The 23,693-nt window shown below is 49.3% G+C and overlaps 1 protein-coding gene across 1 annotated transcript; it reads right to left on the reverse strand.

The window, feature by feature from the left end:
- Positions 1–5,693: 5,693 nt before the first annotated feature.
- On the reverse strand, positions 5,694–7,544 carry LOC142442521 (transcription initiation factor TFIID subunit 6-like). The gene is made up of 2 exons (XM_075543601.1): positions 7,419–7,544; positions 5,694–7,388 (listed from the first exon to the last, which is right to left on the reverse strand). Exons 1-2 carry the CDS (start codon positions 7,542–7,544, stop codon positions 5,694–5,696), a joined length of 1,821 nt encoding a protein of 606 aa, XP_075399716.1.
- Positions 7,545–23,693: the final 16,149 nt, after the last annotated feature.

The raw sequence follows: 23,693 nt of genomic DNA on the forward strand, positions 1-23,693 counted from the left end.
CAAAGTCAAGCAGAAAAAAAACCCACTGCATATTCTAGGACCACCCTCCCAATCCTTGTTCATGTCGATAACATTCTTGGAACCATTGTGCAATTCATCTTGTTAAGGGCATTATAGGTTAAGGATTGAGGTGGCAGAAGGACCTTGGACCTCTACTCAAATACTCCCTCAATGCATGAATACCTTCTTTTATTAAATTGGAACTCTGTGATGCTCACTCTCCCGACACAACTGCTGGAGTCAAAGTGGGTGAACAAGTAAATGTGGTGAAGAAAGCTGATGGTGCCCGGCTATCAAAAGAGATAGTGACTGGGTCTTAAAGTCTTGAAGATAAACAAGCGGCCATCTAGCTCAGAAGGAACAAAGTCCACATGGAAGAACACACCAGGCTGTGTGATCGAGTGGTCCCAAAAGGATCAGTTACCAGGCATCAAAGAACAAAAAATCATATCATTGACTGCACACCTCCATGATAGGATCGCTGAAGACAAATGGGTGCATAAGCAAATGTGGTGAAGAAAGCTGATGGTGCCCGGTTATCAAAAGAGATAGTGTCTGGGGTCTTAAAGGCTTAAAGGTGAACAAGCGGCCATCTAGCTCAGAAGCAAAAAAGCACACTTGGAAGAAGCACACCGGACAGTGCGATCACAAGGTTTCAAAGGGACCACGTATAAGGCATCATGCAAAAAAAAAAAAAGAGAGATATGTGTGTATGTATATATATATATATATACCATATTGAATGAAGGGGGAAGTGCAGAGTGGAGACCCAAGGCCCAAGTGTTGGCCAATGTAGATCCCCTCATAGAGGGGTTTAGGAGAGGAGATGGGGTAATTAGGGTGCGAGGTAGTACCGATGAAGAACACAGCTTTCCCCCCAGATCCTGGATGCTTCTTCCCCCAACTACCATGATCCGAATTCTACCTTGCAGGGCTGGATAGGACAGAGGCTGTACACTGGTACATATGAGGGCTGGAGTCAGAGCGAATCCAGGGTGGATGATACCTTCAGGACCAAGGGTGTAAGGGACGATGCTGGGAGAGTGGAGGGTGAGTGGGTTGGAAAGGGGGAACTGATTACAAGGATCCACATGTGACCTCCTCCCTGGGATAGTGACGGCAGAGAGAGGGGTTTGGGAGACTCCAGATAGGGCAAGATATGACAAAATAACGATGTATAAATTACCAAGGGCACATGATGGAGGGGGGAGCTGGGAGGGAGGGGAAAAAAAAGAGAACCTGATGCAAAGGGCTTAAGTGGAGAGCAAATGCTTTGAGAATGATTGGGGCAGGGAATGTGCGGATGTGCTTTATACAATTGATGTATGTACACGTATGGATTGTGATAAGAGTTGTATGAGTACATAATAAAATGTAAAAAAAGAAAAGAGGAGAAAAAAAGAAAATGATTATGGCAAAAATGTACAGATGTGCTTTATACAATTGATGTATGAATATGTATGGACTGTGATAAGAGTTGTATGAGCCCCTAATAGATTGTTTTTTAAAAAAAAGAGACAGAAGGGAAATAAAAGCAGAAAGGGCAGAAAAAAAAAAAGAAAGAAAATGTTCTGAAACTGAAAAAAAAAAAGAAGTGTCTTCCCAATCTTCCCGTACTAGGCACTTATACACATGCACACTGTGTTGACCCAGGTGTCTCTGTCTCCTCCCAGGTCTACATCTCAGATGGGAAGAGCGGGGAGAAGGTGTGTGCCCTGGGATGGAGAAAGGCTCATGATGTGGATTTATCCTGTGAGTCTGGCTATCCAGACTGAGGGGTGGGATGTGTGTCACTTCCCTGACCTGAGCCTCTGGTTCTCCCCTCACCATGGAGGCCACGCCATTCTTGTGACCAGAGGAGCTGGAGTCCTGACAGCTCCCCCCAAAACCCTGCTCCCTGCCTCTGGGGACAACATGCCCACATCCTGGGAGTTCAGTGCAAATTCTGTCGTTGTCAACACACTCACCATGGGCACGACCATCCTGGACCAGCAGCTGAGCTGCTTGTGGCAGTGGGACCACCTGCTGGCATCTGCTTTTGGGTTGCATCAGCTACCCGTACAAAAATAATGCACGCAAACCCTGTGGGTCATCAAGCCCCGAGCCTCTACACTAGACGAGGAAGGACTCTGCCCCCATTCGCTGGTGCCCTGCAGTGCCCAGGGCCAGCAGTGTTCCCGCATCCCTGAGCTGCTCCAAGAATATGGAGGCTGCTCCTCCCGCCCACTTCGCCTCTGCCCAGCTAGTGGAGTCTGGTGGTTGAAACTCCCCAACCTCGTTTTAGACGGTGGTGGCAGTCTGCTTCTTGGCCTCCCTCCAGGGTTGTTCTTCTCTGTCCTGGGGGCTGGCTCTGGCCAGCGCGTCTGATTTGGGTCCGTGGAGCTGACCAAAGGCCCAGAGCAGAACCCTTCCTGGTCTCCCCACATCTGGGACCAATGCGCCCTTGTGGCTGCGTTGCTCCTCTCGGCCTATCCCCTTTGGCCCTCTTCCTGTCTCTTTGCTAGTCGGTGGGTAATGGGCCCACCGCAGCCACTCAGGATGACCCCATCTGGGGCTGTGTGATTCCTTCCCCATTTGGGTCCTACCTCTGGTCTGGCTGTTGGCCTGTTTCTGGTCATTCCCTCCCCTTAGAGGCTCCAGAAGGTAAGTTAGTCAGATATGCCTTGGGGCCTGGGGCGAGTCTCGGGGTGGGCATGTCCCATAATTGTGTGTTATTCCCAGCTTCCTCAGGCCTGGGGAGCATCCCCATACCGGCCCCTTGCCCCTTTCCCCACTGTCATTCACAAGTTGCTGTTGTTCCTCAGGGTCAGTTCGTCACGAGCAACAACTCCCCGGGAGGAGGTGGACCAGGGGGTCTCGGGAGAGAACCAGGCCATCTCAGAAAGGACAGGGTGGTCCTTGCCTGGTGCTGTGTGCACACATGTTGGGGAAGCTGGCTGACCACAGCCACAGGGTTGTCTGGACCATGTGGCTCCCAGCAGCTCCCAGCCTGCTGTCGTCTGGCAGGCAGGAGAGGCACAGCCCACTGGTGCGGGGGGCGGGGGGAGTTCTCAAAAACCTCGGTGGCCTTGGGGGCCCTAGGACAGGGATTCTCACACTCCGGTAGAGTTGGAATAGGCTTGGCCAGGCTTGTTATCAGATGGAGGCTGGCACATGGGCATCTAACCAGCACCAGGAAACCTCACCCCTCCAGTCCCTGGCCGGGATATATACTGAGCGTTGCCATGGATGACCATTAGGTGGACAGTGAGTGTTGAATTCAGTCTGGGGCAGGCTCTGTGATTGATTTCCTGGGTGAGTCTGGAGTCTCATTACTTGCACAGCCTCACCGCTGTGAGCTCACAGCCCAGGGTGGGGATGAGCACAGTGCATGGGGTAGACCAGTCCGCTGTGCTGATGGGTGGCCCTTCTTCCTGAATCAGTGACCATGAGTGGAGTCTCAGCCACCATTTGTCGGGCTGGGGCAGCTCTCGCCTCTTTCCCCAGAGGCTGAGTGTGGGTGGGAAGTGGTCACCCCATGGTCCTCGGCTCACGCGCCCGCTCATCTCCCCTCAGGGTCACAGTAAGTCCATGCAGTCTCTGATGGTACTTAGTAGGGTACTTTCTGGGAATGATCGAGATTGTGAAGGATATTTTGACTACAAAGTGCAATCTGGGAAGAGAGGTGGGGGTTGGGTCAGGAGGAGTTTTAAAAAGTGATCAAATGGCGTTCATTCTGACAAGTCAGCTTTAGCATGCTTCTATAGTGTTGCCTCTCAACTCTACGTGACCTTGGTGTGGATTCCAAGGGTGCTTAGCTAAATCTCTAGTTAACTTTGGAACTATTAGTATTCCCGTGTTTGTCTGCTCGGCGGGGAACTGTAATACTCACCAATCCTTTATGTTCATCCCTGGATGGCGTTTATGGAGGTCGAGATAAAGACATGTATATCTGCAAATATATTTATATATGCGGATGGGGAGGAAGATCTATGTGCCTATATTTATAGGTTTATTGCTAAGGTAGCAGAAGGACATGGGACCTCCACTCAAGTATTCCCTCAATGCAAGAATACTTTCTTCTATTAAATTGGCACACTATGATGCTCACCTTCCCGACACAACCGCTGAAGACAAAGTGGGTGCATAAGCCCATGTGGCGAAGAAAGCTGATGGTGCCTGGCTATCAAAAGAGATAATGTCTGGGATCTTGAAAGCTTGAGGGTACAAAAGTGGCCATGTGGCTCAGAAGCAACACAGCCCACTTGGAAGAGGCACAGCAGCCTGTGTGATCACGAGGTGTTGAAGGGATCAGGTATCAGGCATCAAACAAAAAAATCTTACCATCGTGAATGAGGTGGGGAGTGCAGAGAGGAGACCGAAGGGCTACTGCAGGACACTGGAGATCACCTTGCAGAGGGGTCCAGGGGAGGAGATGAGCCAGTCAAAGTGCGATGTAGCAAATATGAAACATACAACTGTCCTCTAGTTCTTAAATGCTTCCTTCCCACCCCGCGCCACCCCCTCAACTATCATCATCTGAATTCTACCTTGCAAGTAGGCTAGACTAGAGGATGTACACTGGTACATAAAGGAACTGGAAACACAGGGAGTCCAGAACAGAGGATCCCTTCAGGACCAGTGGTGTGAGTGGCCATACGGGGAAGGTAGAGGGAGAGTGGATTGGAAAGAGGGAATCGATTACAAGGATCTCCCTGTGACCTCTTCCCTGGGGGATGGACAACAGAAAAGGGGGTTAAGGGAGATGCCGGACGGGGCAAGATATGACAAAATAATAATTGATAAATCATCAAGTGTTCATGAGGGAGGGGGTACTGGGGAGGGAAGGGAAAAAATGAGGACCTGAAGCCAGGGACTGAAGTGGAGAGCAAACGTTTTGTGAATGATGAGGTCAATGAATGTACAGATGTGCTTTTAACAACTGATGTGTGTATGGATTGTGATAAGAGTTGCATGACCCCCAATAAAATGATTTTTTGTAAAAGAGAAAATACCAAGGCTTAGGCTCAGAACCCCTTAGTTCTCTTACTCAGCTCTTTGCTTTTCAAGCCTTTTGAGAGGCCCGAAGCAGCAGAGTATTCATAACAGCTCATTATGTAAAAGGAGCCCCAAACCATGTACTCTCTGGAATCCTTTATTTCTCCCATAGCATCAGATCTTCATTGACTGAGGTGCAACACCGAAAACATATCTTGAAATCTGTTCCTGCAATCATGTAGATGAAACTCTGTTCAAACAGGTGCTTGATGACATTAAGTTCCTATGGTATTGTAGTGTGATACGATTTGTGTTTTCCTGGAGTCCCCTGTCCTTATGAAAGAGAAGACACGCACGAAAGGAGAGACTAGGAAGGACAGACATGCGAAACCAAATGTATACATGAACATATTTTTAGAAACCAGACTTTTATTGTGAGGAACTGTACAATGTCTTCAAATAACATGCTGTGGGGGAAGGCTTCAATTCCCTTTCCTGTGTGTACACGTGTGCACGTGTAAACCAGAGGGACAGAGCGCAGTGAGCAGGGGTGGATCAGCATCCTCACGCAGGCTCAGGGAAGCAGGGTCCAGGGATTGGGGAGCCATTGGATGTCAGGGGCCCTAGGACTGGAGGGGGCCTCTCCCCAAGGTCTTGCTTTTGCCTTCCCCCCTCGCCCGACCTCCCCATAGGGTGCTGTCCCCAAGAGGAAACGGCTATGAGGAGCCCCTAGGAACTGAGCAAGGATGTAAAGCAGGGGTGCCTTTGCCCGCCCCGGTCGGGGGCAGAGGCAGCACAATGTATTGCTCTGCTGGGGCTTTGGAGACCAGCTTGACAATGGGCTGCTCTCTGGTCACAGTGGTGGTGCTCGGGGACGTGGTAGTGGAGCCGGAACCAGGAGCTGAGCGGCGGATGGACAGGACCTGTTGGGCAGATGTAGCACTGGGTGATGAAGACATGACCATGACCTTGGTTGGAGGAGGGGCTGCAGAAGCTCTGGCGACCACCGGTGTGTGTTTGGGCAGCACGATGGAGCCGGGCACCTTCAGCGAGCCAGAGGTCCGAGGGCCAGTCTGAGGCTTCTGGGAGAGGGTGAGCGTGGGCCTGGGCTGGGTGATAGTCAGCATTGTCCTACTGACCTGCTGAGCCTGCAGAGTGGCCTGGGCCCGGGCCTTGGCCACGTGGGAGCAGAGAAGGGGCCCGAGGAAGCTGAATTCTGTCCGATAAGCATCCTCATGGTCAGGCGGCTGGCGCAGCTTTGCCAGAACTGGGGCACAGTGCTTCAGGAGCAGGCTCTGCACGCGGTCAGCTGCGATGCGGTCCATGGTGCTCAGCACCGGGCCTTCCAGGACGCTGCGGATGCGCTCCCCCTCCTGCTGCAGCTGTGGCAGGATCAGCGTCTTAATCACATGGTGTCCCAGCTCGGCCAAGCCTGCAATGCAGCCGTATCGAGTTGTCCATGGGGTGTTTGCATCCACCCAGCCCTTCATGAAGGTCTTGGCGATCCGAGACTGGATGTTGTTAGTGTTGCTGCTGAAATGTTTGCAGATCTGGGCCGCCAGGCTGGCAGCAAAGTCCCGGAGGCCCCAGTGATTGTCCACTTCGGGTTGCAGACACAGCTGCCTGCTCACGACGCAGGTCATCACCGAGGGGATCAACTGGTGCATGTATTGTTCCAGATCGTGTGTCGGGTTGTCCATCAGCGCCTTGACCATGCGCATCAGGCAGAGGAGCAGGGCCAGGTTGTTCTGGGCCACGTTCACGCGGACCCCCTCCGAGATGAAGGCACTGAATCTCGGCAGCATCTGATGGAGCCCCGGGTCCGTAGCGAGGCTCTGAAGAGCTTGCGCTCTCTTGGCCTCATGCGACCCCACACAGGCTTCCGTGACCTCCTTGTAATACAGCTGCTGCTCCACAGACAGCTCGTGGGCGCCTCGGGGTTTGAGCCGCAAATGGGTCCCTCGCAGCAAGGGTGGCGCCTTCTTCTCTTTTCCTTTGCTGCCCACCGAAGCGGCCCCTTGACCTTTGCCTTTCAGGGGCCAGTCGTCTTCCTGGCCTGGCTTGGCCCACCTCCGAGCTGTTGTGGCCTGGGCCTTCTGCTGCTCTGGGGGAGCTGGGGCTGGGTTTTCCGCGATGGCTGGCTGGCACCCTTCAATGCTCAACCAATGAGCCTTGAGGCAGACGTCCAGGGGCACCCGGGGCAGCGGGGCCGCAATGATGGCGCTCAGGTCCACCTCCTTCTCCTCATAGAAGTAAAGCTCCTGGCCCCCACCGGACGCCAAACAGAAGGGAATGGACTCCTGCGCGTGGAAGCCGTGCAGCGGCTCCACGTTCTTCAGTTTCAGGGCGTAGTCAATGTCGCTGATAGTCAGCTTCCGCCTCTTCCCCATGTGCATGAACTTCAAAGCATCCTGTGCAATTTCCTTGATGCGGTGGCTGACCTCGTCTGCCAGCAGCTGGCAGGCATCCTCCTGAATCTGGGCGATGCCCATGGACTCGGCCACCACCTTCATCGACTCAGAGGGCAGCACAGTATTGCCGAGCAGCAGCTTCTTCTGCTCAGCCATCCTGGAGTCCGTCGTCCCTGCACCTAAGGGAGGGAGAGAGAGAGATGTTCAGGGTGCAGCGATGGAGACCCTCTTGTCCACGATTATCATGCTGATATGCCTGGCACCTGGCCAGCCAAACCTCAAAACCCTCCTCGTTGCTAAACCCAGGCTCACCTGCCACCTCTTGCCACACTCGACAGCCCAAGATGCATGTTTTAAGATGGACATGCTCAAGATGACCTACCACAAACTGTGAGGGCATATCATAGCTTCCCTCTCAGGTGACTCATGAATCATCTGTAAACACTCTCCGTGAAGCCAGGCATCCACACAGCCCAACCTACCTCTCTAATCAATCCCCTAATGGGAGCCCTTCCTAAGGAAACCAAGTCAGAGATGTCCTGAACAGAGTCAGGTGATTCCCATATCAACTCTGCATAATCTACAACACCGTGAGATTCCTTTGCTCTTAACCCTTTGTTAATTTTACTATCGGTATGGATTATCACTGAATGCAACAAGACCCACATCCTCACAGCCAGAACAAGAGGTCGTATGAGACATGGAGAAAAGATCGTGAAGTTGTCAGAGAGTCTGTCCTGCTTCTTTCCACAACAAGTTTTCATGGAAGCAGCAGTGAAGAGGTCACATGATGTGTTGCCTTAGGTAAATCGGCACAAGGCACTTTATTGTGGGAAAGTACCATGTGGTTTGTTGGGTTCCAAAGGGTTGCTATGCTAAACAGAAGGAAACACTGCTCAGTCCTTGGCCAGTCTCAAGATTTTGCCCCTTCAGAGCACTGAAACACAAAGATGTTACTTCGAGGAATAAGGTATGCCTGACTGAAGCATGGTATTTTCAATTGCCTCACTTACACATCATTTGACACTGAAGAAGGAAGCTCCAAGAATACATGTATTCCCCTTGTGCTGGGGAGGAATCCGGAAAGCAGCACAGAGCTCTCCCATGACAAAGACCTATGCCTTTGATAAAGGATGACCAGAGCACCCTGTGGAGGCATACTTGGGCTGTGTGGTCAGGAGAGACCAGTGCCTAGAGCAGAGCGTGATGCGTGCTCACGTATAGGGGGCAGGGAAATACAGGAAGTCCCTCAAGTGGCTTTCAGAATCGGGTAAATCACAGAAACCATTGTGAGGACAGTGCAGGGCCATGCACTGTCTCCTTCTCTTGCCTGTGGGGTCCCGAGGAGTCAGAACTCACCCCACGGAATCTAATTACAACAACAGCAATCTCCTCTCAATTCCACTCCTGTGCTATTCGCTTAACGTCCTCATTGGTAAAGAGTTGTGCACAGTACGCTGTATGTGCTAATCCTGCCTCCTTCACCCAGTATAGAAAGCTCATTCTCTTGACATTACACCACTCCAACAAAACACACTCACTTCCATCTAGTCAGTGCCTACTCACAAGGATGCTATAGGACAGGGTAGAACTGCCCCCATGAGTTTCCAAGATGGTAACTCTTACAGACGTAGCTAGCCCGGTCTTTTCCACCAAGTGCCCACTGATTCTGTACTGCCAGTCTTTCAGATTACAGCCCAAGGCATAAACACTAAGCCACCAAGACTACCCCATTATTTTTCCTTAATGGTATTCATACCTTGTTATTATCCCCACAGTCAAACACTTTGGAATAATCAATAAAATAGTAAGCACACTTCTAGTCCCTTCTACTAATAGCCACGATCCACCTGATCAGAGCCAAGATAACCACCATAGTTCTACATCCTCCTGAAATCTGCTCTGAACCTCTGAGAACTCTCTGCACATGGACTGCTACAAAATGCAGACAACGAGATGTTCAAGTCCTCATCTGCCTCCCAGAATAAATGTATTTCCAGGGTTATACTCACAGCCTGCCTATGACATAGCTATGAGCCATTTCAGAACAAGGTTATTTAAGAAAAATCCTCACCACTGGACCAATGGATAACATGGGAATCAGAGAAAAGATGGAATTTCATACGACATCCTTCTGTAATCGATGCTCAAGGTAGAAGGAGACAAGGGATCAAAGAACACAATAATGCAAATACTGAATACTACTCAAGAATTGAACTAATAACAATTTGCCAGGAAAGACGCAGTGTGCAAAATATGCATCAAGCGGAAATGAGCTCAGTGCCGATGTAAAAGAAACGTATTGCATACACCCCACAGCGACAAATGCAAACAGTTGTTGTTAGTGCTCATGGGATTGTTGGTCCCAAACCACAGGATGTTCGACAGTGACAAGCATGACCTAGTCTGGTCCCAATCTCCTCGGCTTTCTTCTGCTGGAGACCATGGTTGCCGGCACCACCCCCATCTCAACCTCTGGGGACCTTGCTCTTTATCACTGTTCCCTCCGCTAGCAAGCTATCAGAGTACGACCACCTGAGAGACAAGGGTAGGAATCCTTCCTTAACTCTTCAGAAACCTCTTAGACCTTTCTAGTCGCATTCCTTACCTGTGCAGGTGGTGGTTGTGGAGGCTGGTCTGCTCCAAGTCTTGACGACTTGAGGCTGGAGCTTCTGATGACGAACACAAGTGGGCACTGAGATATCCCAGATCAGCAGGTCAAATAACAGATTCTTGAAGAAGCTCAACCCAAGGTGGTCTACCAATAAGGCTGACAAGGGATGGAAGGTCCTAGAGCTGTTGGTTGGTCGACTGAGGCCAAAGCAAAGCAAGGTCCAGAGTGAGCAACAGACTCTGGGTGCCTTCCTAAGGTCCGAATATATAGGTTTCTGGCCATGCCCTCGGGCATCCTTATCAAAGGATTATCTGATCCAGGAAGGTATGACAATGGAGATGAGTGAATCAGATGGGATCCCATTCTGTGGAATGGTTGTGTTTCTCCTTGTTGTCAGATGCCATCAATTCCATTGTCTGCATCGATGGGTGTGGCCACAGGAACAACTGTGGGGATCTCTCAGGAGCATGCAGTGTTTCCCTCTGTGGTGCATTGTTAGAGATCTATTGTTTAGAGCTGGCTCCATGGCACCTATCAACAATAACAACAACAACAACAACAGGGAATCTCATGGAACAGATGCTCTCTCACAGATCTCATTAGCAATGAGAATACCCTGACTTTCAATTCCATTATTCACGGAGTGGGACAAATATGTGTCCTTCTAAGTCACCCAATTTTGCATTTTGCTATCTCATGACTGTCCCTGCAAACTGTGCTGAAACCTGTTAACTTCAGGTTACATTACTAGAATTTGAAATGCTAGTCACCTAGCTTTGAGATTACAACACACTAGTCACCCCTGCATGACCAACTGAAAGACTGAGAAGAGGGGATGAAGAAAGGACTAGTAGCCCACATCTGTAGATATAGCTCCTGAGAGTTTCCCGGAAAGCTCGCCAGATTCCGAATGGTAGCAGAATCTTATCTTAATGCTACAGGATAGATGCATTGGGTCTGAAGACACCCTAAATATGACCAAAGGGCTGCTTTTGAGAATGAGTCCATTGAAACAGGTACGGGGACGGGAGTAAAGCCTTCAGGAGGGGAGCCTCAGCAGTCTTCCTTTGCAAGTGGGGCACCACTCAACGTGGGAAGCAATCGTTGCAGAAGTGTACTATCCAATCAGAATTAGAATGTCAGAAGGATGCACCTTGCAAATGAAAAGTCCTGCAAAATTCAAAGGGAAACATAAAGATAGAGATAATTCAAGTATGAGGGCATATCCCCCCTCAAAACTGATTTTTAAAGTATTTCATTATTATTACTATTACAAAACAAGCTCATCACCTTCAAAAGAGTCTCCATTGCAGTTGATATATTTGTCAAATCTGTGATTCCATTTTGTTTAATTTTATTAGGAGCTCATACAATTATTACCACAATCCATACAGACATCAATTGTGTAAAGCACAACCTTATATTCATTGCGCTCATCATCCTCAAAACATTTGTTCTGCACGTAAGCCCCTGGCATCATCAGCTCCTCATTTTCCCCTCCCTCCTCGCTCCCCCCTCCCGCATGCACCCTTGATAAGTTATAAATGATTATTTTGTCACATCTTGCTCTTTCTGACCTCTCCCCTCACCCACTTTTCCGTTGCCCATCTCCCAGGGAGGAGGTCACATATAGATCATTGTTTCGGTTCCCCCTTTCCAACCCACCTTCCCTCTACGTTCTCAATATAGCCACTCAGACCACAGGTGCTGAAGGGATCATCTGCCCTGGATTCCCTGTGTTTCCAGTTGGTATCTTTACCAGTGTACATCCTCTGGTGTAGCCAGACTTGCAAGGTAGAATTGGGATCATGATAGTGGGGGGCGAGGTGGAAGCAATTAGGAACTAGAGGAAAGTTGTATGTTTCATCGGTGCTACATCGCACCTTGATTGGCTCATCTCTTCCTCTAGACCCCTCTGCAAGGGGATGTCCTGTGGCTGACAAACAGGCTTTGGGTCTCCACTCTGCACTCCACCCCTTGTTCACTATGAGAAGATTTTTTGTTCTCATGGTGCCTGATCCCTTCAACACCTCATGACCGCACAGGCTGCTGTGCTTCTTCCATGTGGGCTTTGTTGCTTCTGAGCTAGATGGCCTCTTGTTTACCTTCAAGCATTTGAGAGCCCAGGTGCTATATCTTTTGATAGCCAGGCACCATCAGCTTTCTCCAGCACATTTGCTTATGCACCCGCTTTGTCTGCAGCGGTTGTGTCGGGAAGGTGAGCATCACAGAATGCCAATTTAAGAGAACAAAGTATTCTTGCCTTGAAGGAGTACTTGAGTGGAGACCCAATGTCCTTCTGCTACCTTAATACTAAACCTGCAAATATAGGCACATAGATCTATTTCCCCATCCTTGTATATATACATATAAATTTGCAGATATACATGTCTTTATCTAGCCCTCTATAAATGCCCTTTGCTTCCCAGCTCCTTCCTCTAATTCCCTTAACTTCCCTCCTGTGCCACTATCATGCTCAGTCCCCACCAGGGTTTCAGCAATTCCTCTGGGATTCATTACACTTGATCATGCCCTACCAGGCCTCCCACACCCACCTCACAACGAATTTGGGTCACTTGTTGTTCCCTTGTCCCTGGGTTTGTTAACACCGCTTCCTTTCACCCCATCCCCCCCTCTCCCATGTCCCTCCGGAACTGTCAGTCCTGTTGTTTTCTCCTCCAGATTGTCTATACAGCCTATTTTTTTAGACATACCTGGGGAAATAATAACATGCAGAAAAATAACACAGAACATAACCAAGTAACAATATACAGGAAAAAAGCAGCAACTAAAAAAAATCACACACGCGCAAAAAAAAAATTAAAAAACACAGCAAGAAAGAAAAGCTTGCAGTTAGTTCAAGGATCATGTCTAAGCCCTTAGGCGTGTTTCCCAGTCCAGTCTGTTGTGGCACCACGCCCTAGCCCCAAAGTCCACCTTCAGCATTCCTTGGTTATCTCGCCGCTCCAATCCCTTGCTGTTCTGTTGAACCCCCTATTGTTTTGACTCGGTGTGGCGGGGTCAGACCGAGTGCAATTCCCACAATGTGTTTCTGGTGTTGTCCTCAGTAGAGCTATGGGTCAGTGAGGGGCGTCATAGTGGGGCTGGCCATGTGGTCCTCTCTGTGGACTGGCTGCTCTAATTGGGGTCATCATCCTCAAGGCCTGGTGGACCAGGATGTGCTCCACTCTCTCCCACCCACTTCACCAGAACTCGTGTGCTCGATCAGATATGTCCCTCTCCCAGAGCTGCAGATTCAATTGCATCTTTTGAAATCAATTCTTCTGGGGGAAGGGCAGGTGACCACTTAGTAGATGGGATTGGGGACGGTCCCATAGACCTTTCCACTGATTCCCTACTGCACACGGGCATGTTACATTCAGACCTTGGAGCACTGTGTTGAAGTCTGGTCCCTCTTTCCTTGTGGAGATATAAACAATACCCTCCCCTGAGCTGGTTTAGTGCCCTGTGCCCTGCTGCCCATTTCGTTTTTTATTATTTATTTATTTTACTTTCCCTATCTCCTTTTTAGTTGTGTGCCATGTGTATCCCTGTATTTGATCTGGTCCCTGCCACAGTACCCGGCCCTCACCCCAGGAATGTTTGTTACAGGAGCTTTTTTATTATGGCCGTTTTGCATGTTGTTTAACGCTTACCTCAGCGGACTCATGTTGTACTTGTCCTTTTTTGCTTGACTTACTTTCCTCAGCATGATTTCCTCTAGTTCTTCCCATGCAGCGACGTGTTTCATGTGTCCATCACTGCTTTCTAGTGATGCGCAGTACTCCATGTATGCACATGCCACCTTTTCTTAATGCAATGGTCCGTTGATGGAAATTTGGGATGCTTCCAACTCCATCCAAATGCGAACGGTACCGCAATGAACATCGGAGCACAGATGTCTGGCCTTAGTTTGGTTCTTGCCTCTTCTGGGTATATGAAGGGGGGAAGGGCCGATGATTGGGATGCATACATTGTCAGAAAGAAGAGCTTACAAGGATTTGTTCAGAGCCATTTGATCAAGGCAAGCAGGCCCCAAAACAATAGAGCATGACTCATCCCTATGCCACAGCTGTACTTCCCCCAGTCATGTGACTCCATCAAGAACACACCTTTGTGATGATGACAAACTGTGTACACATATGCTTGATTAAATTGATGTCTGGAAAGTTAGTAAGAGACCCCAATAAAAGCCCCTTTTTCCAAAAAGGAGAAGAACACACCTATTCAAGCCCTGTAAGAGCCACTCTGCTTCCCTGAGATGGACAGAGATGGATGTAGGCAATCCGGTCGCCAAGGCATTCTCCCAGAATTATCCTCACCCCGGGTCATGGACCACAAAGCACCCAACAGACTCTCAATTGACGTGAGGACAGGACAAACCGAATGAGGGCTACCACTGCCATCCAAACCTTCTTGCGAACCCGGGCGCTCAAAATTCACGTTGTGATGTTGTCGCAAGTGTGTTGATGGCACCTAACAAGAGCAGTGCAGCCATTCTGCACGATGCAATCACACAATGCTTAGGGCAGATGACAGGTTAAAAAGAAATTTCCTTTCGGTGTGGGCCCTAGCCAATAGATTTGAACTGTCTGGAAATACAGAAATGCTCATTGTAGATCCTGCTTCTTCTTTGCCTCCCACTCGAGCAATCACCTCTGGAATCTTGAATCAGCTGTTCTCATCTCCCTGTTACAACTGGAGTACATCTGCGGGGATTAGAGCAGCTATCCCGCATCAAGCTGGGTCCCAAATGAGGCGTGCGGAAGAAAGGAAAAGAAAGATATGTGCAAAGTATGGGATCCTGAGGAAGACAGTCTGATGGACTGAAGTCCTGAGTATATATATTCAAAGCTTGTTTTTTATACTCTTCTTACATGGGATGGTTACAAAACAACATCAAAGAACTGAGAAAACATCCCAAACTCTTATCTATGCAAATGTCACTTAACTAGTCACACTCTCTTCACCTTAGAATAATAAAAGCACTGAGTTCAAAGACTGTCACAGGGATATGCAAGATGCAAAAGAATCTGAAAAGAGATCTTAAATAATTGAGTTATCTCTCAATGCTTTTAGCAGTAAGGTCACAAATCACAGTCATTGTGCAATGCTTTTGTCTGCAAAGACACAGAGGCACTGGGGATTCATTAGTCACCTTTCAGGAAACACCTTGATCAGCAGATGCCTCCTACATTCATCTGCTTCAACAAAGTTCTGATTGACCTGCTGATGGGGGCTATTTCATCCTGTACCTACATTAATCAGGAGAAGCCTCCAGCCTGAAATCTTACCCAGGGCTTTGGCTAATCTCAAAAACTTCAGAGTAAATGAGAAGTCTGACTAGAAAGTCGTGCACATATTCCTGAGGATCTAAGGAAATAACCTGATTTTGGAATCTTGGGACTACCTGCCTGGATGTCACTTGGGGCCTCATCAGAACCCCTTCTGCAGTCACGTATCAGAATTTCTGTGGAACAGAGTCGTCAGCATGACCAGCCAGAACCCGCCCAAGTTCCTGAGCCTTGCATTCCAAAGTGTTCTACAGAATGAGGCCTCTGCCATTGACCTTCTGGAGTATTGGCCTACAGAACTTCTCTTACCACTGTTCATGGCAGCCAATGCCAGGAGGTGCAGCCAGACATTGTAGGCCTTGGTGGGGACCTGGCCCTTCAGCTTTCTTCCCTTAGGGCTTCTGAGGATGGTTTTGAAACTTAAACAATACATCCTAGAGGTGGTTCTGGATGGCTGGATAGGCTCGATGTCCAGCTGGCACAAAAGATTCGTCCCTGCAGATGTAAACTCCAAGTCCTGGATTTCTGAAAACATACCCGTATCACCATAGAGGACCTGGATTCTGGAACCTGGGTGAGGTACTGTGTGGGCTCATGACAGGAAAACCAGAAGACATCCAAGTCCCTAGGAAGATGCTAAAAGTCAAAGGCTCAGGGATTGATGATCAGCTCTGGGCCCCCTTGCAGGTGCTGATAGAGCAGAGAGAATTCGGGCCTACATGACTCCCTCAACCTCCTCACTGAGAGGGTGGAACCCAGGAAAGAGCTACTGCATCTGTGCTGTGCCAAGTTGAATTTTGAGACCATACTGCACCAATTTGAACTGATTGACAAGATCCTCAAGGTGGTTTGCCTGGACTGTGTCCAGGAGCTAATAGTAAGGGGTACCTGGGACGTGTCTACCCTGGTCAGCTTTGATTTGCACTTGGGCCTGATGCTGAATCTGAGAATTCTACTTCCCTCTTTTCCAGGTCTACCCAATTCTTCAGGTCTACCAGTAAGTGAAAGGGGGGCCAGAGCTTCTTCTCAGTCCTTGAATGTTTGATTTTTTGAGTTTCCTAGGGACTTGGCTGTCTTCTGGTTCTTGAGAGGAGTATGCACAGTAGGTGGTGTAAGGTCCAGACCCCAGGTTCTCAATGGCGATATCAGTGTATTTTCGTTATTCCAGCACTGGTCGTTTGCATCTGCGGTGGCAAATTGTCTGTGCCATCAGGACATCAAGACCATCCAGCACAACCTGTAGGATGTGCAGGTCAGGCTGTGTAGGTGACATCACACTTCCCAAGGGAAGACAGGTGAAGGACCAGGTGACCACCTTCGCCTTCAGTGTCTGGCTGCACTTCCTGGCAATGGCTTCCTTGAACAGTGGTGGGAAGAGTTCTGTAGGTAACCACTCTAGGGGATCAATGGCAGAGGCCCCATTCTGGAGCAAGCTCTGGCTTGCAAGGTCCAAAAGCTTGGTGGTTGCAGCTGGCCATGCTGATAGGTCTGTTCCAAGGAAATTCTGATGTGTGTTTGCAGGGAAGGTGTGGTCCATTCTTGAGAGACAGCTAGGCTGGTGGTCCCAGGATCCAAATTCAGGGTCCTTACTTAACAGTAAGGCTTTTCCTGTCACAACCCTGACCCCTACATAGAAGTTTTGTAGACTAGCCTGACCAAAGGCACTGGGCTACGCTTCAGGCTGGAGGCTTCTACTCATTCATGGACGTTCAGAGATACTATCCAAGACGAGCAGCTCAAACAGCACCGTGTTGAAGCAGATGAACTCAAATTGGGCCAGAAGATGCCAGCCAGCCGACTTAAGATTCCAGGTGTTTGTTTCTCAGCTAGATGGAAAAGTACAAGCAGGATGCACAATGACCAAAAGAGTATTTGTATCGCAAGAACATCCCCATCTTTTGACTTTAGACCACACCCGTAGGGAATTTCTTTCCACCCACTTCTTGCTCCAAGCTGATATCAGATTGGAGGCGATTGCATAATTTGTCATTCAATCAGGTGGCACGGCTGCATTGGTCTCGTTAGGTGCCATCAAGACCCTCATTACAACTTAATTGTCAGCACCCTAGATTGCAAAAGGGCATGGATGGCAGTGGCTGCCCAAAATCCATTTGTAGTCTCCTCCCATAGATTAAGCCTCCACCGAATGCTGTCTGGTCCCTGAGCAGAGATGGAGGCAATCTTGCCCTGTGGGAAAATGCCTTGGAGAGTGGAGAGACTCCAGCCTTCTTTGCCCAGACAAAGCAGGCAGCGTGTCTCCCAAAGAGCTTGCATAGGTGAGCTCTTGGTGGAGGCTACATGTCTGGGGAAGTCACAGAGGGTTGGAGTCGTCAGTCACGCTCTATCCGTTTGGCCCTGACTGCTTTGATCGAAAGGCCCTGCCAATCTTGTATGTTCTTCTATCTAACGATCTATGTATTTTCATCATAGCACCTTCTCTGCTTCTGTGGTCACACCTGCTACTGTGATGTATTGATCTGCCTCCAATCTTGCTTTTGTGAAAGTTTCCTCACAGCTCCCCCATTCCCTATGTATCTTGAGTCTCAGTTCTGAACCGCAGAGCACCATTTCCAACTCACGTTGGTGGGTTCCCTCTTCCAGATGATATATCTCTGTCCTTCTGTTGTCTCTGTCTTTTTTGCTACTTAATCAATATTCCCTTTCCACTGTATTCAAAATGGGGATCTTTTGTACCCTAGAACATGACACATTGTGTCAAAGTCAAGCAGAAAAAAAACCCACTGCATATTCTAGGACCACCCTCCCAATCCTTGTTCATGTCGATAACATTCTTGGAACCATTGTGCAATTCATCTTGTTAAGGGCATTATAGGTTAAGGATTGAGGTGGCAGAAGGACCTTGGACCTCTACTCAAATACTCCCTCAATGCATGAATACCTTCTTTTATTAAATTGGAACTCTGTGATGCTCACTCTCCCGACACAACTGCTGGAGTCAAAGTGGGTGAACAAGTAAATGTGGTGAAGAAAGCTGATGGTGCCCGGCTATCAAAAGAGATAGTGACTGGGTCTTAAAGTCTTGAAGATAAACAAGCGGCCATCTAGCTCAGAAGGAACAAAGTCCACATGGAAGAACACACCAGGCTGTGTGATCGAGTGGTCCCAAAAGGATCAGTTACCAGGCATCAAAGAACAAAAAATCATATCATTGACTGCACACCTCCATGATAGGATCGCTGAAGACAAATGGGTGCATAAGCAAATGTGGTGAAGAAAGCTGATGGTGCCCGGTTATCAAAAGAGATAGTGTCTGGGGTCTTAAAGGCTTAAAGGTGAACAAGCAGCCATCTAGCTCAGAAGCAAAAAAGCACACTTGGAAGAAGCACACGGGACAGTGCGATCACAAGGTGCCAAAGGGACCAGGTATAAGGCATCATGCAAAAAAAAAAAAAGAGAGAGATGTGTGTATGTATATATATATATACCATATTGAATGAAGGGGGAAGTGCAGAGTGGAGACCCAAGGCCCAAGTGTTGGCCAATGTAGATCCCCTCATAGAGGGGTTTAGGAGAGGAGATGGGGTAATTAGGGTGCGAGGTAGTACCGATGAAGAACACAGCTTTCCCCCCAGATCCTGGATGCTTCTTCCCCCAACTACCATGATCCGAATTCTACCTTGCAGGGCTGGATAGGACAGAGGCTGTACACTGGTACATATGAGGGCTGGAGTCAGAGCGAATCCAGGGTGGATGATACCTTCAGGACCAAGGGTGTAAGGGACGATGCTGGGAGAGTGGAGGGTGAGTGGGTTGGAAAGGGGGAACTGATTACAAGGATCCACATGTGACCTCCTCCCTGGGATAGTGACGGCAGAGAGAGGGGTTTGGGAGACTCCAGATAGGGCAAGATATGACAAAATAACGATGTATAAATTACCAAGGGCACATGATGGAGGGGGGAGCTGGGAGGGAGGGGAAAAAAAAAGAGAACCTGATGCAAAGGGCTTAAGTGGAGAGCAAATGCTTTGAGAATGATTGGGGCAGGGAATGTGCGGATGTGCTTTATACAATTGATGTATGTACACGTATGGATTGTGATAAGAGTTGTATGAGTACATAATAAAATGTAAAAAAAGAAAAGAGGAGAAAAAAAGAAAATGATTATGGCAAAAATGTACAGATGTGCTTTATACAATTGATGTATGAATATGTATGGACTGTGATAAGAGTTGTATGAGCCCCTAATAGATTGTTTTTTAAAAAAAAGAGACAGAAGGGAAATAAAAGCAGAATGGACAGGAAAAAAAAGAAAGAAAGAAAATGTTCTGAAACTGAAAAAAAAAAAAGAAGTGTCTTCCCAATCTTCCCGTACTAGGCACTTATACACATGCACACTGTGTTGACCCAGGTGTCTCTGTCTCCTCCCAGGTCTACATCTCAGATGGGAAGAGCGGGGAGAAGGTGTGTGCCCTGGGATGGAGAAAGGCTCATGATGTGGATTTATCCTGTGAGTCTGGCTATCCAGACTGAGGGGTGGGATGTGTGTCACTTCCCTGACCTGAGCCTCTGGTTCTCCCCTCACCATGGAGGCCACGCCATTCTTGTGACCAGAGGAGCTGGAGTCCTGACAGCTCCCCCCAAAACCCTGCTCCCTGCCTCTGGGGACAACATGCCCACATCCTGGGAGTTCAGTGCAAATTCTGTCGTTGTCAACACACTCACCATGGGCACGACCATCCTGGACCAGCAGCTGAGCTGCTTGTGGCAGTGGGACCACCTGCTGGCATCTGCTTTTGGGTTGCATCAGCTACCCGTACAAAAATAATGCACGCAAACCCTGTGGGTCATCAAGCCCCGAGCCTCTACACTAGACGAGGAAGGACTCTGCCCCCATTCGCTGGTGCCCTGCAGTGCCCAGGGCCAGCAGTGTTCCCGCATCCCTGAGCTGCTCCAAGAATATGGAGGCTGCTCCTCCCGCCCACTTCGCCTCTGCCCAGCTAGTGGAGTCTGGTGGTTGAAACTCCCCAACCTCGTTTTAGACGGTGGTGGCAGTCTGCTTCTTGGCCTCCCTCCAGGGTTGTTCTTCTCTGTCCTGGGGGCTGGCTCTGGCCAGCGCGTCTGATTTGGGTCCGTGGAGCTGACCAAAGGCCCAGAGCAGAACCCTTCCTGGTCTCCCCACATCTGGGACCAATGCGCCCTTGTGGCTGCGTTGCTCCTCTCGGCCTATCCCCTTTGGCCCTCTTCCTGTCTCTTTGCTAGTCGGTGGGTAATGGGCCCACCGCAGCCACTCAGGATGACCCCATCTGGGGCTGTGTGATTCCTTCCCCATTTGGGTCCTACCTCTGGTCTGGCTGTTGGCCTGTTTCTGGTCATTCCCTCCCCTTAGAGGCTCCAGAAGGTAAGTTAGTCAGATATGCCTTGGGGCCTGGGGCGAGTCTCGGGGTGGGCATGTCCCATAATTGTGTGTTATTCCCAGCTTCCTCAGGCCTGGGGAGCATCCCCATACCGGCCCCTTGCCCCTTTCCCCACTGTCATTCACAAGTTGCTGTTGTTCCTCAGGGTCAGTTCGTCACGAGCAACAACTCCCCGGGAGGAGGTGGACCAGGGGGTCTCGGGAGAGAACCAGGCCATCTCAGAAAGGACAGGGTGGTCCTTGCCTGGTGCTGTGTGCACACATGTTGGGGAAGCTGGCTGACCACAGCCACAGGGTTGTCTGGACCATGTGGCTCCCAGCAGCTCCCAGCCTGCTGTCGTCTGGCAGGCAGGAGAGGCACAGCCCACTGGTGCGGGGGGCGGGGGGAGTTCTCAAAAACCTCGGTGGCCTTGGGGGCCCTAGGACAGGGATTCTCACACTCCGGTAGAGTTGGAATAGGCTTGGCCAGGCTTGTTATCAGATGGAGGCTGGCACATGGGCATCTAACCAGCACCAGGAAACCTCACCCCTCCAGTCCCTGGCCGGGATATATACTGAGCGTTGCCATGGATGACCATTAGGTGGACAGTGAGTGTTGAATTCAGTCTGGGGCAGGCTCTGTGATTGATTTCCTGGGTGAGTCTGGAGTCTCATTACTTGCACAGCCTCACCGCTGTGAGCTCACAGCCCAGGGTGGGGATGAGCACAGTGCATGGGGTAGACCAGTCCGCTGTGCTGATGGGTGGCCCTTCTTCCTGAATCAGTGACCATGAGTGGAGTCTCAGCCACCATTTGTCGGGCTGGGGCAGCTCTCGCCTCTTTCCCCAGAGGCTGAGTGTGGGTGGGAAGTGGTCACCCCATGGTCCTCGGCTCACGCGCCCGCTCATCTCCCCTCAGGGTCACAGTAAGTCCATGCAGTCTCTGATGGTACTTAGTAGGGTACTTTCTGGGAATGATCGAGATTGTGAAGGATATTTTGACTACAAAGTGCAATCTGGGAAGAGAGGTGGGGGTTGGGTCAGGAGGAGTTTTAAAAAGTGATCAAATGGCGTTCATTCTGACAAGTCAGCTTTAGCATGCTTCTATAGTGTTGCCTCTCAACTCTACGTGACCTTGGTGTGGATTCCAAGGGTGCTTAGCTAAATCTCTAGTTAACTTTGGAACTATTAGTATTCCCGTGTTTGTCTGCTCGGCGGGGAACTGTAATACTCACCAATCCTTTATGTTCATCCCTGGATGGCGTTTATGGAGGTCGAGATAAAGACATGTATATCTGCAAATATATTTATATATGCGGATGGGGAGGAAGATCTATGTGCCTATATTTATAGGTTTATTGCTAAGGTAGCAGAAGGACATGGGACCTCCACTCAAGTATTCCCTCAATGCAAGAATACTTTCTTCTATTAAATTGGCACACTATGATGCTCACCTTCCCGACACAACCGCTGAAGACAAAGTGGGTGCATAAGCCCATGTGGCGAAGAAAGCTGATGGTGCCTGGCTATCAAAAGAGATAATGTCTGGGATCTTGAAAGCTTGAGGGTACAAAAGTGGCCATGTGGCTCAGAAGCAACACAGCCCACTTGGAAGAGGCACAGCAGCCTGTGTGATCACGAGGTGTTGAAGGGATCAGGTATCAGGCATCAAACAAAAAAATCTTACCATCGTGAATGAGGTGGGGAGTGCAGAGAGGAGACCGAAGGGCTACTGCAGGACACTGGAGATCACCTTGCAGAGGGGTCCAGGGGAGGAGATGAGCCAGTCAAAGTGCGATGTAGCAAATATGAAACATACAACTGTCCTCTAGTTCTTAAATGCTTCCTTCCCACCCCGCGCCACCCCCTCAACTATCATCATCTGAATTCTACCTTGCAAGTAGGCTAGACTAGAGGATGTACACTGGTACATAAAGGAACTGGAAACACAGGGAGTCCAGAACAGAGGATCCCTTCAGGACCAGTGGTGTGAGTGGCCATACGGGGAAGGTAGAGGGAGAGTGGATTGGAAAGAGGGAATCGATTACAAGGATCTCCCTGTGACCTCTTCCCTGGGGGATGGACAACAGAAAAGGGGGTTAAGGGAGATGCCGGACGGGGCAAGATATGACAAAATAATAATTGATAAATCATCAAGTGTTCATGAGGGAGGGGGTACTGGGGAGGGAAGGGAAAAAATGAGGACCTGAAGCCAGGGACTGAAGTGGAGAGCAAACGTTTTGTGAATGATGAGGTCAATGAATGTACAGATGTGCTTTTAACAACTGATGTGTGTATGGATTGTGATAAGAGTTGCATGACCCCCAATAAAATGATTTTTTGTAAAAGAGAAAATACCAAGGCTTAGGCTCAGAACCCCTTAGTTCTCTTACTCAGCTCTTTGCTTTTCAAGCCTTTTGAGAGGCCCGAAGCAGCAGAGTATTCATAACAGCTCATTATGTAAAAGGAGCCCCAAACCATGTACTCTCTGGAATCCTTTATTTCTCCCATAGCATCAGATCTTCATTGACTGAGGTGCAACACCGAAAACATATCTTGAAATCTGTTCCTGCAATCATGTAGATGAAACTCTGTTCAAACAGGTGCTTGATGACATTAAGTTCCTATGGTATTGTAGTGTGATACGATTTGTGTTTTCCTGGAGTCCCCTGTCCTTATGAAAGAGAAGACACGCACGAAAGGAGAGACTAGGAAGGACAGACATGCGAAACCAAATGTATACATGAACATATTTTTAGAAACCAGACTTTTATTGTGAGGAACTGTACAATGTCTTCAAATAACATGCTGTGGGGGAAGGCTTCAATTCCCTTTCCTGTGTGTACACGTGTGCACGTGTAAACCAGAGGGACAGAGCGCAGTGAGCAGGGGTGGATCAGCATCCTCACGCAGGCTCAGGGAAGCAGGGTCCAGGGATTGGGGAGCCATTGGATGTCAGGGGCCCTAGGACTGGAGGGGGCCTCTCCCCAAGGTCTTGCTTTTGCCTTCCCCCCTCGCCCGACCTCCCCATAGGGTGCTGTCCCC

The sequence above is a fragment of the Tenrec ecaudatus genome, chromosome 3 (assembly GCF_050624435.1).
Source record: "Tenrec ecaudatus isolate mTenEca1 chromosome 3, mTenEca1.hap1, whole genome shotgun sequence".
In the NCBI taxonomy this organism is placed as follows: domain Eukaryota; kingdom Metazoa; phylum Chordata; class Mammalia; order Afrosoricida; family Tenrecidae; genus Tenrec; species Tenrec ecaudatus.